This window comes from Ahaetulla prasina, chromosome 2, assembly GCF_028640845.1.
Source record: "Ahaetulla prasina isolate Xishuangbanna chromosome 2, ASM2864084v1, whole genome shotgun sequence".
Lineage (NCBI taxonomy): Eukaryota > Metazoa > Chordata > Lepidosauria > Squamata > Colubridae > Ahaetulla > Ahaetulla prasina.
In genome coordinates, this window is record NC_080540.1 from 12,752,544 (window position 1) to 12,769,119 (window position 16,576).

General features: G+C 41.8%; 1 protein-coding gene across 4 annotated transcripts in view; it reads left to right on the top strand.

Annotated features, from left to right (window-relative positions):
- The window catches only part of LOC131192500 (zinc finger and SCAN domain-containing protein 2-like), a 30,191-nt gene extending 27,498 nt beyond the window's left edge, over positions 1-2,693 (top strand). For 3 of the 4 annotated variants that reach the window (XM_058171690.1, XM_058171689.1, XM_058171691.1), the window contains exon 2: positions 403-2,693. In XM_058171690.1, coding sequence (XP_058027673.1) covers positions 938-2,194 — 1,257 coding nt within the window. In that variant the 5' untranslated portion in view covers positions 403-937 and the 3' untranslated portion in view covers positions 2,195-2,693. The remainder of the gene's footprint in view (positions 1-402) is intronic. The other variant, XM_058171694.1, reaches the window with a different exon arrangement.
- The last annotated feature ends 13,883 nt before the right edge of the window (positions 2,694-16,576 follow it).

Sequence of the window (16,576 nt, forward strand, 5' to 3'; positions counted from 1 at the left end):
TTAAGTGTATCCACTTCTCGGACCTTTTTTGGAGGCTGAACTGCACATGGACTTTTAGTAGACATATATCTGTAGGGGAATCTCTATTTGTCTCTATGTGCGTATCTATATAAACTAGCTTCCACATTTCCTGGTATATTTGAAAATAACCATTTTGTTATTGAAAAATTTTGATTTAACTGATGTCCAGAATTTAATGCTTGTCTGGATATTTGAACTTGGAACTCGCTAATCTTTTACGGTATATGTCAAATGAATCATAATTAAAGTTAGCAGTTAACTTAGCATTTGGCATATTTTTTTTCCATTATAATGCATGTTTTTTCTTTCTTCTGCAGCCATTTTATAAAACTTTTATGTCAATCTAACCTTTTAAACTAACCTTTTATGTTAATCTTGTAGACCAGAAAGATGCTAGGAAGAGAATTCCGGACAAATGAGAATCCCAAGCAGCATTAAAAGCAAAGCAAATCCAGCCAGCAATGAAAGTGTTTTTCTCCGCCTCCAGAAAACTACAAAAGACCTCTACTTCTCCAGGCAGTAGACCGACAAAAGAGATGAAGAGAGTTTTAAATTGGAAAAAAATGAATATGTAGAACTCAAGGAAATACTGCAAAAAAAGGTCAAGGGGGATTATTTTCAAATTCAGAGAAAGCATACATAATCTGGAAATCAGTGCAGGAGGAAGTGGTCAATTGATAGTCACATAGAATAGGCAGGCATTCAAGCTTCACTCTGTGAAGCAAGGAAGAATAGCTTGAATGAAAGCTCCATCCAAGAAGAGATCTAAAATATTTTTGATCTTGAGAATCCAAATAATATCCTTGGTGGAAAACCGCCACAATATGCATATTGTAGGGAAAAGCACAGATTGCAGAGCACAGCTGATAATGCATGAGAGGACACAAACTGAAGAAAAGCCCACCCACTGCCCTCAATGTGGCAAATAGCTTTAGGAAATGTGATACACAAAAGGACTCACATGGGGGAGAAACCATATGGGTGTCTAGATTGTGGGAAAACTTTCAGTCGGAATTCTCACCTGGTGATGCACCAGAGGACTCACACAGGGGAGAAACCTTATGAGTGTCCGGATTGTGGAAAAGGTTTTAGTCGGAATACCAACCTAACGATACATCAGAGGACTCATACAGGAGAGAAACCATACGAGTGTCCAGACTGTGGCAAATGTTTTAGTCAGAATTCCAATCTGGTGATACACCAGAGGATGCACACAGGACATAAGCCGTATGAGTGTCCAGATTGTGGGAAAAGTTTCAGTCAGAATTCTGACCTGGTAATACATCAGAGAACACACACAGGAGAAAGACCCTATGAGTGTCCAGATTGTGGAAAAAGTTTCATTCAGAATTCCGACCTAGTGATACATAAGAGGACTCACACAGGGGAGAAACCGTATGAGTGTCCTGATTGTGGGAAAGGATTCAGTCGGAATTATGCGCTGGTATTACACCAGAGAACTCATACTGGGGAGAAACCATATGAGTGTCCAGGTTGTGGGAAATGTTTCAGTCGGAATTCTGACCTCGTGACTCACCAAAGGACTCATACTGGGGAGAAACCTTATGATTGTCCGGATTGTGGGAAAAGTTTCAGTCGGAATTCCCACCTTGTGCTACACCAGAGGAGTCACACAGGAGAGAAACCATATGAGTGTCCTGATTGTGGAAAAAGCTTCAGTCGGAATTCTGGCCTGGTGATACACCAGAGAACTCATACTGGGGAGAAACCTTATGAGTGTCCAGATTGTGGGAAAAATTTTAATCGTAATTCCCACCTGGTCATCCACCAGAGGACTCACACAGGAGAAAAACCGTTCGAGTGTCCCGAATGTGGGAAAACTTTCAGTCGGAATTGTGAGCTGGTGATACATCGGAGGACTCACACAGGGGAGAAACCGTACGAATGTCCTGATTGTGGGAAATGTTTCAGTCAGAATTCCCATCTGGTAGTACACCATAGGACTCACACAGGAGAAAAACCATATGAGTGCCCAGAATGTGGGAAAGGTTTCAGTACTAGATCTAAACTTATAAATCATTTAGGTTTACATACAGGGGAGAAACCTTTCAGATGCCCAGAGTGTAGACGGTGTTTCACACATTATTCCTCCCTTAAGGCACACAAGAAAATCCACATGAGGCAGATAGTGATGAGTGTAGAAAAGCCCTGATTTTCATTTCTGATTTCCCATTGGAAATGCAAATTAACAATTTAATTTTTGGTCTTATTCTCTTTAGTGAATCATATCTCAGTATTGGACATAAGGGAGGAGAAAAAAATGAGCCGTGGTGGCACAGTGGTTAGAATGCAGTATTGCAGACTAGTTCTGCTGACTGCCGGCTGCCTGCAATTTGGCAGTTTGAATCTCACCAGGCTCAAGGTTGACTCAGCCTTCCATCCTTCCCAGGTGGGTAAAATGAGGACCCAAATTGTTGGGGGCAATATGCCGACTGTAAACTGCTTAAGGAGGGATGGAAAGCACTATATAAGTCTTAAGTGCTATTGCTATTTAAACTTCTGTTTTTATATATATTTCCTTTTTTATATCTTTTTGCTGTTTATAATAATCATTCTTATTCCTCAATTATTTTGTTTTTTTTAAAAAATGAAATGTATCCCACGAACCTAGTGCTGGTCTTTCACCGTAATAAAGATTTGACAATGTTATATATATGACAGTTCTTTTCCTAGTAGGTCATATTTCATATGACACCTTTGCAGAACGACATCCAACAACCAGGAGCAGGCCAGGTGTGCAGAGGAACCAAGAGGTTCATTTGTCCTGAGCCTCAAGCTCCAGGTGCTGTTTTAAAACTTTAAAATAATCAAATTATATTTTATTCTCCTTTTCCTTCTCTTTTTTTGGTGCCACTTTTTGGTTGAACCCATTATGAAGTTGCATATTTTTATGCTTAGGAGCAGAAAATGCTTGAAATAGGTCAACAGCCTCTGGATTTTCAAAAAGATCATTTCATTAATCAGACTCTTTTTTTTTTTTTAAGTTTTATTTTTACAATCATATCAAATAATTCATCCAATGTACAGTTATATACAATTAGTCGGGCTTGCCCAGTCACCCCCCCCCCTTTTTAACACTCTTCCCTCTTCTACCTTCTTCTACTTTCCAGACCTTCCTCTCCTTCTCTTATCTACATCCTCTCCTCCCTCCACCCTACACCTTCCTTCTCCCTCTTCTACCCCTCTTCCTTCCTCTTCTCCTCTTCCTACCTCCTACTCTCTCTTTTCTCCTCCTCACCGTTCTAAAATGGTAACTGGGCAGACCCGACCCTGCATTAATTATATTTATACATCTTCAATAATCCCTGTACATTAACCATCACTCCATCTCTACCAAACCCCCAATTCCCTCCCCTTACCCCCACCCCCACCCGACTTCCCAGAACAAAATGCAGGGTATCAAAACTAACAATCATAATCCAAAATAATTCCTAAATTATAATCTCTAGTCACACCACACTTAGTCACACTCTCAATTCCCCTCTCCTTCAAAAATATATCTAATACAAAATATTTCCTAAATTTACTCATATGCTATTCGATATTTTTTTATCTGATACTTATTTTGAATATAATCAATCCACATTTTCCATTCTAAAATATATTTTTCTAGTGTATAGTCTTTCAAGTAAGCAAAGATTTTTGCCATCTCTGCCAGATTTGATACTTTGAGTGTCCATTCTTCAATTGTAGGTAATTCTTCTTTCTTCCAATACTGAGCAATCAAAAGTCTTGCGGCTGTTATTAAGTTCAAAATCAATTTAGTCTCTATAGCTGTACAGTCCATAATAATTCCTAGTAGAAAGAACTGCGGAGTAAACTTAATCTTCTTTTTCAAAATATTCTGCATGATCCACCATACTTTAATCCAAAATGCTTTAACTTTTTTACAAGTCCACCATATATGGTAATAAGTGGCATCTTCACAATCGCATCTCCAACATTTAGCCTGTACATTAGGATACATACATGACAACTTTTTGGGATCTAAATGCCATCTATAAAACATCTTATAAAAATTTTCTCTCATATTTTGCGCTTGTGTAAATTTAACATTCCTCACCCAAATTCTTTCCCAAGCTTCCAACATTATTGGTTGCTGAAAATTTTGTGCCCACTTAATCATACAATCCTTAACTAGTTCGGACTCTGAGTCTATTTCTACTAATACATTATACAACCTCTTAATATGCTGTTGGCCTTGATCTCTCATTTGTTTTAACAAATTATCCTCAGTTTGCTTAACACCTATTTTTTGATCTAATTTCCATCTAGCTTGTAATTGTCCATATTGGAACCATGTATAATGTTTCCCTTCTTCCCCCATCTTTTCTCTGGATTTTAATTGTAATTCCCCCTTTTCATTTCCAACACTTGCAATAAATCTTCTTCCATCACAATCTGTTCTTGTACCTGCTTCACTTCTCTTTCCTTCACTTCAGCCTCCTTTCTTCTAGCTTCATTAATCAGACTCTTAATGGCTACAGTATTCTGCTGTCTTTGGGGAATAAAATAGGACATTGGCGCAGAAGGAATAGAAGAAGCTGGAAGAGTTCGTGGGTGGCTGGCTACTGCAAGAATTCATTGCACAGACAGTGTTTATTGTGATTATCCTTCTGTGAAGGTTTTTGTTTGTTAGATGGTTCATAAATAACAACCTAAAATGCCGGAAGACAAGGAAGAAGGGCAACTGGTATGAATGGGCCAATAAGAAGTCCAAAGTCTTTGGCTGAAATGGGCAGCCATAGAAAACGAATAAATAAATAAAAGAACAATAATTTATGTTTCAGAATTAACTGCAGAGCACAAAGATTCAGAGTAAGACACATTGAACCTGACATGAAAGGAATAATGGCATACTCAGCAAGTAGCCCCTATAACAGGGGTCAGCAACCTCGGCTCTGGAGCCGCATGTGGCTCTTTCACCCCTCTGCTGTTGCTCCCTGTCACTCAAAATATGCGTCACAACCGCCAATGTGCGACACCCACCGGTATGCAATTTATTGTGCACCATGGATAAATCCAAGAAAAGTTTCAGAAGAAACGTTTAATTCAACTACATATGCTAATTTTGTGACCGCGCAAGAAATAGTCAGGCATGGGGTTTTGTGGCTCCCAGTGTTTTCTGTGGGAAACAGGTCCAAATGGCTGTTCGAGTATTTAAGGTTGCAGACGCCTGCCCTATACAATAAAAAAAGTAGATTGATTAGACCCCACAAAACCTACTAACCAGGGGTGAAATGCTCCCGGTTCGGACTGGATCACCCGAAACCTGTAAAGGAGAGATCCAACCTAGAACTAACTAGACATTTCCTGACAGTGAGAACAGTCACTGGAACGGCCTATGGCACGCGTGCCGGAAGTGGCCCACAGAGCCATCTCTCCAGGCAGGCCAGCCATCGCCCGTTGCTCTTCTGGGTTCCAGCGTACACATGCACGTCGGCCAGCTGGTCTTCGCATGTGCATGAGTGCCAGAAACCAGAAGACCCGATGACCAGTGCACATGCGCACGCCGGAAACCAGAAGCTCAGCTGGGGGGGAGTAGACAAGCAGTGTGTGTGTGTTTCAGAGAGGAGGTACCGTATTTTTTGGTCTATAAGACACACTTCCCCCACCCACCCAAAGTGGGTGGAAATGTCTGTGCATCTTATGGAGTGAATGTTGCCGAAGCCTCACCCAACCACCAGCCCCCACCCTTTGGCTTCTGCCTCCCAGCAATTTGCCTCCTTGCAGCAAACAGCAAACAACCTGGTCAACTTCAAAACATCCTGATTTAGCACAAGCAGCCTGGTTGGCAGTTGGATCAGCCTTCCGGAATACTGCCGATCAGCTGTTCCAGGCTGCGGGGATCACCTCCACCCATTGCCGACTTCGCGCACACCATTTTTGGCCTCCATGCATCCTGTTTTTGGCCTGTTTCAGGCAGCTGAATCGCTGCTGCTGCCGCCGCCAATCACACCAATCGCCGTTGCCATTCAGCGGTGATAGGCGGTGCCAGCGATCCCCGCCACCTGGAGTGGGCTGAAAACAGGACGCAAAGAGGCCAAAAATGTGGCGCATGGAGGCTGAAAATGGGGCACACGAAGGTGGCGATAAGCGACAGTGGCAATGGGTGGCGACAGCAATGGTGGGTCTTGATCCCCGCAGCCTGGAACAGCTGATTGATGATAGTCTGGGAGGCTAATCCAACCGCCAATCAGCTGCTTGTGCTAAATCAGGCTGTTTGCTGCAAGGAGCCAAACTGCTGGGAAATGGAGGCAGAGGCAGATTTTTTTTTTCTTGTTTTCCTCCGCAAAAGCTAGGTGTGTTTTATGATCCTCAGCATCTTATAGTGCGAAAAATACCATAGTTAAGAAGGAGACAAGCCCTTAAGGAAAAAATGTTACCTGAATCAGACAAAAGTTGGGCCTGACCACATGGGCAACCCCTCCCCAAATCCCACCAAGAGCTACCCCTCTTGAGAATCCACAAAGCAAGGATTTTGGGGGAATAAAAGGGGTGACTCTTTCAATCATCTTTGGATCTCAGCTTGGTGTCTTCTGTCCCACTGGCCAGTGCCTGCCAGCCAGTGGGGAAATCCAATTTTTTTTACTACAAGTTCTGTGGGTGTGGCTTGGTGGACATGACCGGGGAAGGATCCTGCAAAATCCCCATTACCTCCCCACTCCAGGGGGAAGGATATTGCAAAATCTCCATTCCCATCCCACTCTGGGGCCAGTCAGAAGTGGTATTTGCTCAGTGGTGGGATTCAGCCAGTTCGCACCTATTCGGGAGAACTGGTTGTTAACTTTCTAAGCAGTTCGGAGAACCGGTTGTTGGAAGGAATCTTATTTTGCTTTTTTCCACTTTACAGGGCTAATCCTATAAGGAAGGCAGGAAGGAAACATTCTGGTGGTGTTTCTAGCCTCATCTTTATTGCCCTGCTTACAGAAACTGCCTCTCTGGTTAACCCTTATTACATTGTAACAGCTAAGGTGAAGCGCCCATCGACCTGAGTGATGTTGAGTTGGCCATGGCCACATGGTCACATGACCACCAAGCCACGCCCACCCAGCTGGTCATTAGGGCAAAGAACCGGTTGTTAAATTATTTGAATCCCCCCACTGTATTTGCCGGTTGTCTGAAGTACTCAAAATTTCTGCTACCGGTTCTCCAGAACCTGTCAGAACATTTATTTATTTATTTATTTATTTATTTATTTATTTATTTATTTGTCAAACATAACAATATATATAAGTATAAGCATGAAAAAACCATATGAACTGAATACAACCTGGAATGGTAGGCACGCTGGTGCTCTTATGCACGCTCGTTACAGACCTCTTAGGAATGGGGTGAGGTCAACAGTAGACAGTTTTTGGTTAAAGCTTTGGGGATTTTGGGAAGAGACCACAGAGTCAGGTAGTGCATTCCAGGCATTAACAACTCTGTTACTGAAGTCATATTTTCTACAATCAAGATTGGAGCTTTAAGTTTAAATCTATTGTGTGCTCATATATTGTTGCAATTGAAGCTGAAGTAGTCTTCGACAGGAAGGACATTGTAGCAGATGATTTTATGAGTTATACTCAGGTCATGTCGAAGGCGGCGGAGTTCTAAATTTTCTAAACCCAGGATTTCAAGTCTGGTGGCATAAGGTACTTTGTTGTGATCAGAGGAGTGGAGAACTCTTCTTCTAAAATATTTCTGCTGGATTTGCTGGATTTCACCCCTGCTGACAGCCTTCTTGAAAAGGAAGTGGTTAAGTGTGTGTGTGAGAGAGAGAGAGAAAGAGAGAGAGAGAGAGAGACAGAGAGGAGAAGAACAAACCACCTTGTTACTAATAACATTTTGCTGTTCCTTTAAATCCACTGGGTTTCCATCTCTTCTAAAGAACGGGTTGTATCTCATTGTTTGACTGAAAATGATTTGAGAGTGTGGACTGTTGATCAGGGCTGGGAGTATGTGAGTGAGTTAACTATAAGCCAAGAATCTGGGAGCACCTGTAACTTTTTATAGTGGATGTGACCCTTTCAATTTATTATTTGAGTGATTAGATAGGCCCTTGTGGAAACCTAGAAACACCTGACCAAATGGTGCTTTGTCATTGCCTCCTTCTCAGCAACAGCTTCACCAGAGATTCCTGAGGAGGACGAGGAAATGGATTTGGTACATTGTGAAGTGGTAGAGAAACTTGATATCAAGTTGGAATTGCTTAGTGGAGACTTGTAAGAAGCAGATGACGTCAAAGTATTCAGAGAGGGACGTTAAGATAGAATTTGGGAAGCTTAATTAAGAGGAGGAAAGAAATTGAAAGATGCACTTTGAATATTGACAATAGTATTTGGAATTGGGAAGAATAGAAATACAGGTAGACCTCAACTTACAATAGTTCATTTAGTGACCATTCAAAGTTACATTCAAAGGAGTGTGACGTAAAACATTTTATGAAAATACCTTAACAAAGTGTATGAATATTAGAATTATAGAATTATATAATTATATGTGATGTAAAAGATAAAAAATACTTTTGAATATACGCTAGAAGAATATAAGAAATGAAGGACTGGAGACAATAATATACATTAAAAATGTGATTATTAACAAAGAGAGAAAGTTTATGATTGAGATACTGGAATATTGAATATTGAATAATCGAAAAAGGAAAGATCACATCTGTGATTATTAGAATGATAGGGGAAGGGAGAAAAAAAGAGGGCTAAAATGGAAGTAGAAATATGAGGGGGAAAATAGTAAAAATAGCTATTAAGATGATATTAAGTATGATAGAATTATGAGAAGGTTTAGAGTTGAAACTATATGTTAGTAAATTCAAAAATGAAAATGGATTGCAATTATTAAGAATAATATTGTTATGATTATTTATGTTGGACTGTATGAAACCCGATAATCAAACCTTTCATAGAGTGAGATGTATAAAAATAATTTTTTAAAAAAATTATTCAAAGTTACAACTGCATTGAAAAATGTGACATGACCGTTTTCCACACTTACAGCATTTGCAGCATTCCCACGGTCACGTGATCAAATCCCCATGGTCACATGATCAAAATTCAGATGCTTGGCAACGGATTCATATTTATGACAGTTAGAGTATCCCGGGGTCATGTGATCATCTTTTCTGACTTTCTGATGAGCAAAGTCAGTGGGGAATCCAGATTCATTTTACAACCGTGTTACTAACGTAACAACTGCGCTGATTCACTTAACAAACACAGCAAGAAAGGTTCATAAAATGGGGCAAAATTCACTTCATGAATGTCTCACTTAGCAACATGAATTTTGAGCTCAATTATAGTCATAAGTCGAGGATTACCTGTAGTTAGGTTGATATTGATCAGCATTTTGCATTTGAACTCAGGCTTCCCCTACAATTTGTCTGACCAAGAGATTGGGCAGGTCATATTATACAATTAAAACAAACTGACATAGGAAAGAATGTGGGAATGTCAAGATGGCCACAGCCACGCTGTGGTTAAAACCCCTCCCCATGTATATGCACCACAGCAGGGGTCTCCAACCTGGGTCCTTTTAAGACTTGTGGACTTCAACTCCCAGTTGAAGTCCACAAGTCTTAAAGGGACCCAGGTTGGAGACCCCTGCACCACAGTACATAAAAGGGTGAGATTTGGATCGCACAGGTGTAGCTGCTCTCTTGCTTGGTTTTTTTTTAACCCCCTTCCCTGCAAACAACCTCCTTTCCATGCTGCAACAAGCCTTCACAGACCCTGAAGAAGCTTTGAGCACTCAGCCAACTCCTATTTTGAATGAAAAGAAATTCTAGAGGAAATGTCAGGAGAGGTAAGAGATTTGGTGGGGGAGGCCTTGGCAGCTGTATCAACAACCTTATGGATAATTTATTCCAGGGGTCCCCAACTTTGGCAACTGGAGGACTTCAAGTCCCAGAATATCTGGGAGTTGAAGTCCACCAGGCATAATGTTGCCAAGGTTGGGGACCCCCGATTTATTCTACTTTTGCTTCTTTTTTTTTTTTAAATGACATTTTGTTAGGTTTTTAAAAAGTTTTAATGCTGAAAGCCACCCAGAATGTTTGCTATGAGATGGGTGGTAAATAATTTAAAAAAAAAAATTAGTTGCATGTTCAAACACCAATGTTTAAACCAGTGTTTCTCAGCCTTAGCCATTTTAAGAAGTGAGGATTTCAACTCCCAGAATTCCACAGGTAGCAGGATTGGTAAATGTTATTGTGGTGTGCTTAATTTAGAGGCTGCAATGCCTTAACTTGGTTTACCTACATCTTTCACAGGATGTAAAGAGGAAGGGATGCCGAGGAGTCCAAACAAATGGGCATATTAATTAGAAAGCCTTTTTCTAAATGGAGCAAGTTTATAAGTGAAATGGACTGAATCATCTCTTTTTTCAGGATAACTTAGAAATAAAAGAATTGCCTAGCTCAGGGGTTTCCAACCTTGGCAACTTTAAGCCTGGAGGACTTCAACTCCCAGAATTTCCCAGCCAGCTTTGCTAGCTGGGGAATTCTGAGAGTTGAAGTCCTCCAGGCTTAAAGTTGCCAAGGTTGGAGACCCCTAGCCTAGCTGGTCTTTAAACTGGAAGAATTTCTCAAGTTCAAACAGGCATTTGATACTACCCTTTTCAGTGATTATATCCTCATGCTTTTAGAATAGAATAGAATAGAATTTTTATTGGCCAAGTGTGATTGGACACACAAGGAATTTGTCTTGGTGCATATGCTCTCAGTGTACACAAAAGAAAAGATACGTTCATCAAGGTACAACATTTACAACACAATTGATGATCAATATATCAATGTAAATCATAAGGATTGCCAGCAACAAGTTATAGTCATACAGTCATAAGTGGAAAGAGATTGGTGATGGGAACTATGAAATGATTAATAGTAGTGCAGATTCAGTAAATAGTCTGACAGTGTTGAGGGAATTATTTGTTTAGCAGAGTGATGGCCTTCGGGAAAAAACTGTTCTTTTAATATTATCCTTTAAGGCAGGGATCTCCAACCTTGGCAACTTTAAGACTCGTGGACTTCAACTCCCAGAATTCCTCAGCCAGCAAAGCTAAACAAAGCTGGCTGAGGAATTCTGGGAGTTGAAGTCCACGAGTCTTAAAGTTGCCAAGGTTGGGGACTCCTGCTTTAAGGGATTTCAGATTTTATTCCTCCATGCCTTAATTTCTATGGATTGAATTATCAATTTGTTCAGCAACCAAAGATATAACAGCCCTAGATCATGAGAGGGATTTATGACAGCTCCTCGTAATTGTGGCCATCATAGTTTCCCCATGGTAATGTGATCATGAGTCAGGCATTTGACAACCAGTTCACAGTTCCGATTTTGCAGGGTCCCACAGTCACATAATCACCTTTTGTAACTTTCACTGCTGACTTGGCGGGACCTTGGAGGTCATCTAGTCCAAACCCCCTGCTCACGCAGGAGACCTGTACTAGAGATTCGAACCATCGAACTGCCAACCTTTCTGATCGACAAGCTCAGTGTCTTAGCCACTGAGCCACCTGCTCACAATCCTTGACTTACGACCACAATTTAGCCCCACATTTCTGTTACTAAGCAAGACAGTTCTTAAATGAACTTTGCACAACCTTATGACCTTTCTTGCCACAGTTGTTAAGTAAAATTGTAAAGTTAGTAACACAGTTGTTAAATGAATCTATCTTCCCTACTGACTTTGCTTGTTAGGTCATAAATACATAAGAGCCATGGTGGCGCAGTGCTTAGAATGCAGTACTGCCTGCCGGCTACTTCTGTTGACTGCCGATTGCCTGCAATTTAGCAGTTCGAATCTCACCAGGCTCAAAGTTGGCTCAGCTTTCCATCCTTCCAAGGTTGGTAAAATGAGGACCCAGATTGTTGGGGGCAATGGGCTGACTCTGTAAACCGCTTAAAGAGGGCTGTAAAGTGCTGTGAAGCGGTATAAAAGTCTAAATGCTATTGCTATTGCTACATGCCGATTGCCAAAGGTCCGGTTTTTGATCACGTGTCCATGAGGATGCTGGTGGTAAGTGTGAAAAATGATCATAAGTCACTTTTTTTCATCGCTGTTGAAACTCTGAACGGTCACTAAATGAATGGTTGTAAGGACTACCTCTAGTGAAAAAATTTTTAAGGTCAAAAGTCAAAATGATAAAACATAAGCTACAATTTGCTTCCTTATTCAGAAAATGGTGAGCTTTGAAGAGGTGGCTGTCCATTTCACAAAATCAGAATGGGCTCTGTTAGGCCCAAAAGCAAGAGAAATGTACAGGGACGTCATGTTGAAGACATATGAGAATATGGCATTCGTGGGTAAGTACCACTTTCTCTGTTTCTCCCTCAATTGGTAGAAATTTAATCTAGATTGCAGAAAATATGACTTCTGTAACAGAATCATCAGTGCTTGGAATACTTTACCTGACTCTGTGGTCTCTTCTCATAATCCTAAAAGCTTTAACCAAAAACTTTCTACTATTGACCTCACCCCGTTCCTAAGAGGACCATAAGGGGCGTGCATAAGCGCACAAACGTGCCTACCATTCCTGTCCTATTGTTTTTCTTTTCTTCTTCCTATATATATATATATATACTTATACCTCCTAATATTTACTCATATATGTGTTTATATGCTATATAATCTTTTTGTATGATACCTACATATATTGTTGTGACAAATAAGTTAAGGCAAAAGGGCTTGACCACCGAGATTAATCCAAGGAGGTTCTGGATTGGTAAAAGGAAATACTGCTTAAAGTGATACAGGATATAGAGTACTTCCATCAAATGTGTTGATGGTGGCCAATTTATAATATTTCCTATTGGTGAGAACAATTAATCAGTGGAACGGATTGCGTTCAGAAGTTGTGGGTGCTCCAACAATGGAGGTTTTTAAGAAGAGATTGGATAGCCATTTGTATCGAATGGTATAGAGCAGGGGTCTCCAACCTTGGCAACTTTAAGCCTGGAGGACTTCAACTCCCAGAATTCCCTAGCCAGCAAAGCTTTGCTGGCTGGGGAATTCTGGGAGTTGAAGTCCTCCAGGCTTAAAGTTGCCAAGGTTGGAGACCCCTGGTATAGAGTGTTCTATGTCAGGATTCCAAGTAATAGACCCATAGCAAGCAAAACTCCGAGGCAGGTAGGTTCCTTAAAGAATAGCTTTATTGGATATATCATATATATCATATTGGTGAAAACCAACTTGAAGGTTCCCAGGGTTCTCACCTAATTAAAAGTAAAAGTTTGTCATTTTCTCAAAACAGTCACATGGGCCTCTGTGGCTCAAACTGCTAATGCAGTCTGTTATTAACAGCAGCTGCCTGCAATTACTGCAGGTTCTAGTCCCACCAGGCCCAAGGTTGACTCAGCCTTACATCCTTTATAAGATAGGTAAAATGAGGACCCAGATTGTTGGGGGCAATAAGTTGACTTTGTATATAAATATACAAATAGAATGAAGACTATTGCTAACATAGTGTAAGCCGCCCTGAGTCTTTGGAGAAGGGCGGGATATAAATGCAAAAAAAAACAAAAACATGGTCCATTCACGGCACTGTCTGGTGGTTGCCTGGTGACATCACTCCGACTTCCTCTGCCCAGGTGTGAGAATGTTCTTGGTTCCCAAGAGAAAGTATTTTGTTTTGGCTACAAAATCCCAGCTATATAAAACCCCTCCTCCCTGTCTGACAGCTCCAGTGTGGCAACACTGAATTGTCCAAGATGGCTTCGGTCAAGTCAGTCTCAGGGTTGACATCAGGGGTGAAATCCAGCAGGTTCTGGAGAACTGGTAGCGGAAATTTTGAGCAGTTCGGAGAACTGGCAAATACCTCTGGCTGGTCCCAGAGTGGGGTGGGAATGGAGATTTTGCAATATCCTTCCCTTGGAGTGGGGTGGGAATGGAGATTTTGCAGTATCCTTCCCCTGGAGTGGGATGGGAATGGGGATTTTGCAGTATCCTTCCCCTGGAGTGGGATGGGAATGGGGATTTTGCAGTATCCTTCCCCTGGAGTGGGGTGGCATGGGGATTTTGAAGTATCCTTCCCCTGTGGGGTGGAAATGGAGAATTTGCAATATCCTTCCCCTGGAATGGGGTGGGAATGGAGATTTTGCAGTATTCATCCCCTGGCATGGGGTGGGAATGGAGATTTTGCAGTATCCTTTCCCTAGAGTGGGGAGGGAATGGGGAGTTTGTAGTATCCTTCCCCTGGAGTAGGGTGGGAATGGAGATTTTGCAGTATCCTTCCCCTGGAGTGGGGTGGGAACGGAGATTTTGCAGTATCCTTCCCCTGGAGTGGGGTGGGAATGGAGATTTTGCAGTATCCTTCCCCTGCCATGTCCACCAAGCCACACCCACCAAGCCACACCACACCCACCAAGCACACCCACAGAACGGTAGTAAAAAAAATTTGGATTTCACCACCGGTTGACATCCTGCAAAATCCCCATTTTCTCCCGATCAGTTGGGACTTGGGAGGCAGAGAATAGATAGGGGCGGGGCCAGTCAGAGGTGATATTTACTGGTTTTCCGAACACTCAAAATTTCCGCTACCGGTTCTCCAGAACTGGTCAGAACCTGCTGAAACCCACCTCTGGATGTGTCGTGTCCTCCTCCCCCTCCGACGACCGGGTCTAGGAAGTCCGTATCAAGCGAGGCAATGAAGCCTCTGCAGCTTTGCCAAATTCCTTTCAGATTTCTCAGGGCAGGCAGGAATCCAAGTTGTGACTTCAGCAAACTAGATGAGACTTTGCTTGACTCAAGGAATGCCAAAAGCAGGTCCTTTATATAGGCTGTGGGGTGTGGCTCCATGACTCAGCATTTGTCCAGGCCTACCCCTCCCTTCCTTCTGCTGGTGTCGCCTCTCAGATCTCCGGAAGCTAGGATCCTCCCACTTTGAATTGTTTTCTGCTGTTTGAGAAAGGGAGGGGTCAGAAGGCATAGGCCCGAGTAATTCCAATCCGTGGCTGACTTCCTCTGATGGCTGAGCCAAAGGAACACACGCCGTATGAGTGAGGTTTGTTTGTTCATTCCTGACATCCTGTCCGGGCATGGGGCCAGGGCATGACAGGCCGTTCATCTTCATTATCAGACTCAGAGTCTGATAGCAGACCCAGGACGAGATAGGAGGGGCCCGGCTGAGGAGAGGAGGGAGGACGAGGCACAACAAGATGGCACCTCCCCATACTCCCTTACCCCACACACACAAAAAGATCTGTTTTTCAGAGTTGCATTAATATTACAGATAGTCCTTCTCTGCATTCTTTCTAGAGTCTCAACATCTTTTTTATATCGTGCCGACCAAAACTGGAGGCAGTATTCCCAGCCTGGTCTTAGCAAGGCATTACAGGCAGCCCTCGACTTAACAACGGTTCATTTGGTGATCCTTCAAAGTTACAACAGCACAGAAAAGAGTGACCTATGACCATTTTTCACCCGTATGACCGTTGCAGCATCCCCACGATTATGCGACTTACATTCAGATGCTGGGCAACTGACTCACATTTATGACAGCTGCAGGGTCCCGGAGTCATTGCGATCCCCTTTGGTGACCTTCTGACAAGCAAAGTCAATGGGGAAGCCAGATTCACTTAACAACCGTCACGTAGCAAGTCACTTAACAAATGTGGCGAGAAAAGTTGTAAAATGGGGCAAAACTTGCTTTAACAGATTTCTCACTTAGCAACATAAATTTTTGGGCTCAATTGTGGTCGTAAGTTGAAAATTATTTGTAGCATATTTTTCTGGTGTTTTTCTTTTCTTTTCTTCCTTCCTCTGACCTTCCCCCCTTCTTCAAACAGGACTTTCTTCTTCAAAGCCAGATCTAATCTCCTGTTTACAGCAAGGGAAAATCCTATTGGAACCCGATCAAGAAAGAGAGACCCCTTTTCTATCATGCACAGGTGAGGCAATTTGATCCAATAGTTTGACAGGTTTTGTTTTTTTTTGCACAACTGATACGTTCTTTAACTTCTAATGAAGAGCAATAATCTGATGAACACATAAACACTTTTGCAAAGCCTCTTTGCAATAAAATTATCAAGTTATAATTTATTTTTTCATTTGACTTGCAAGTCCAGCCATGGTTTCCGTAGGAATGTGCAAGAGAATGACTCTACTACATACAGGTAGTCCTCGACTTACAAAAGTGATATAGGACTGTTTTTCACACAACTATTGCAGCAACCTTATGGTTATGTGATCACAATTCAGATGATTGATAACTGACTCATATTTATGACGGTTGCAGTGTCCCAGTCATGGGATCAATTTTATAACCTTCTGACAAGGCAAAGTCAATGGGGAAACCAGATTCATTTAACAACCATATTACTAATTTAACAATTGCAGTGATTCATTTAGCAACTGTGGCAAGAAAGCTCATAAAATGGGGCAAAGCTCACTTAGCAACAGACATTTTGGGCTCAATTGTGGCCGTAGGTTGAGGACTACCTGTATAGATATTTCATTTTATTTATTTATTTTATTTATTTATTTAGATTTTTATACCGCCCTTCTCCCGAAGGACTCAGGGCGGTGTACAGCCAAAGTATAA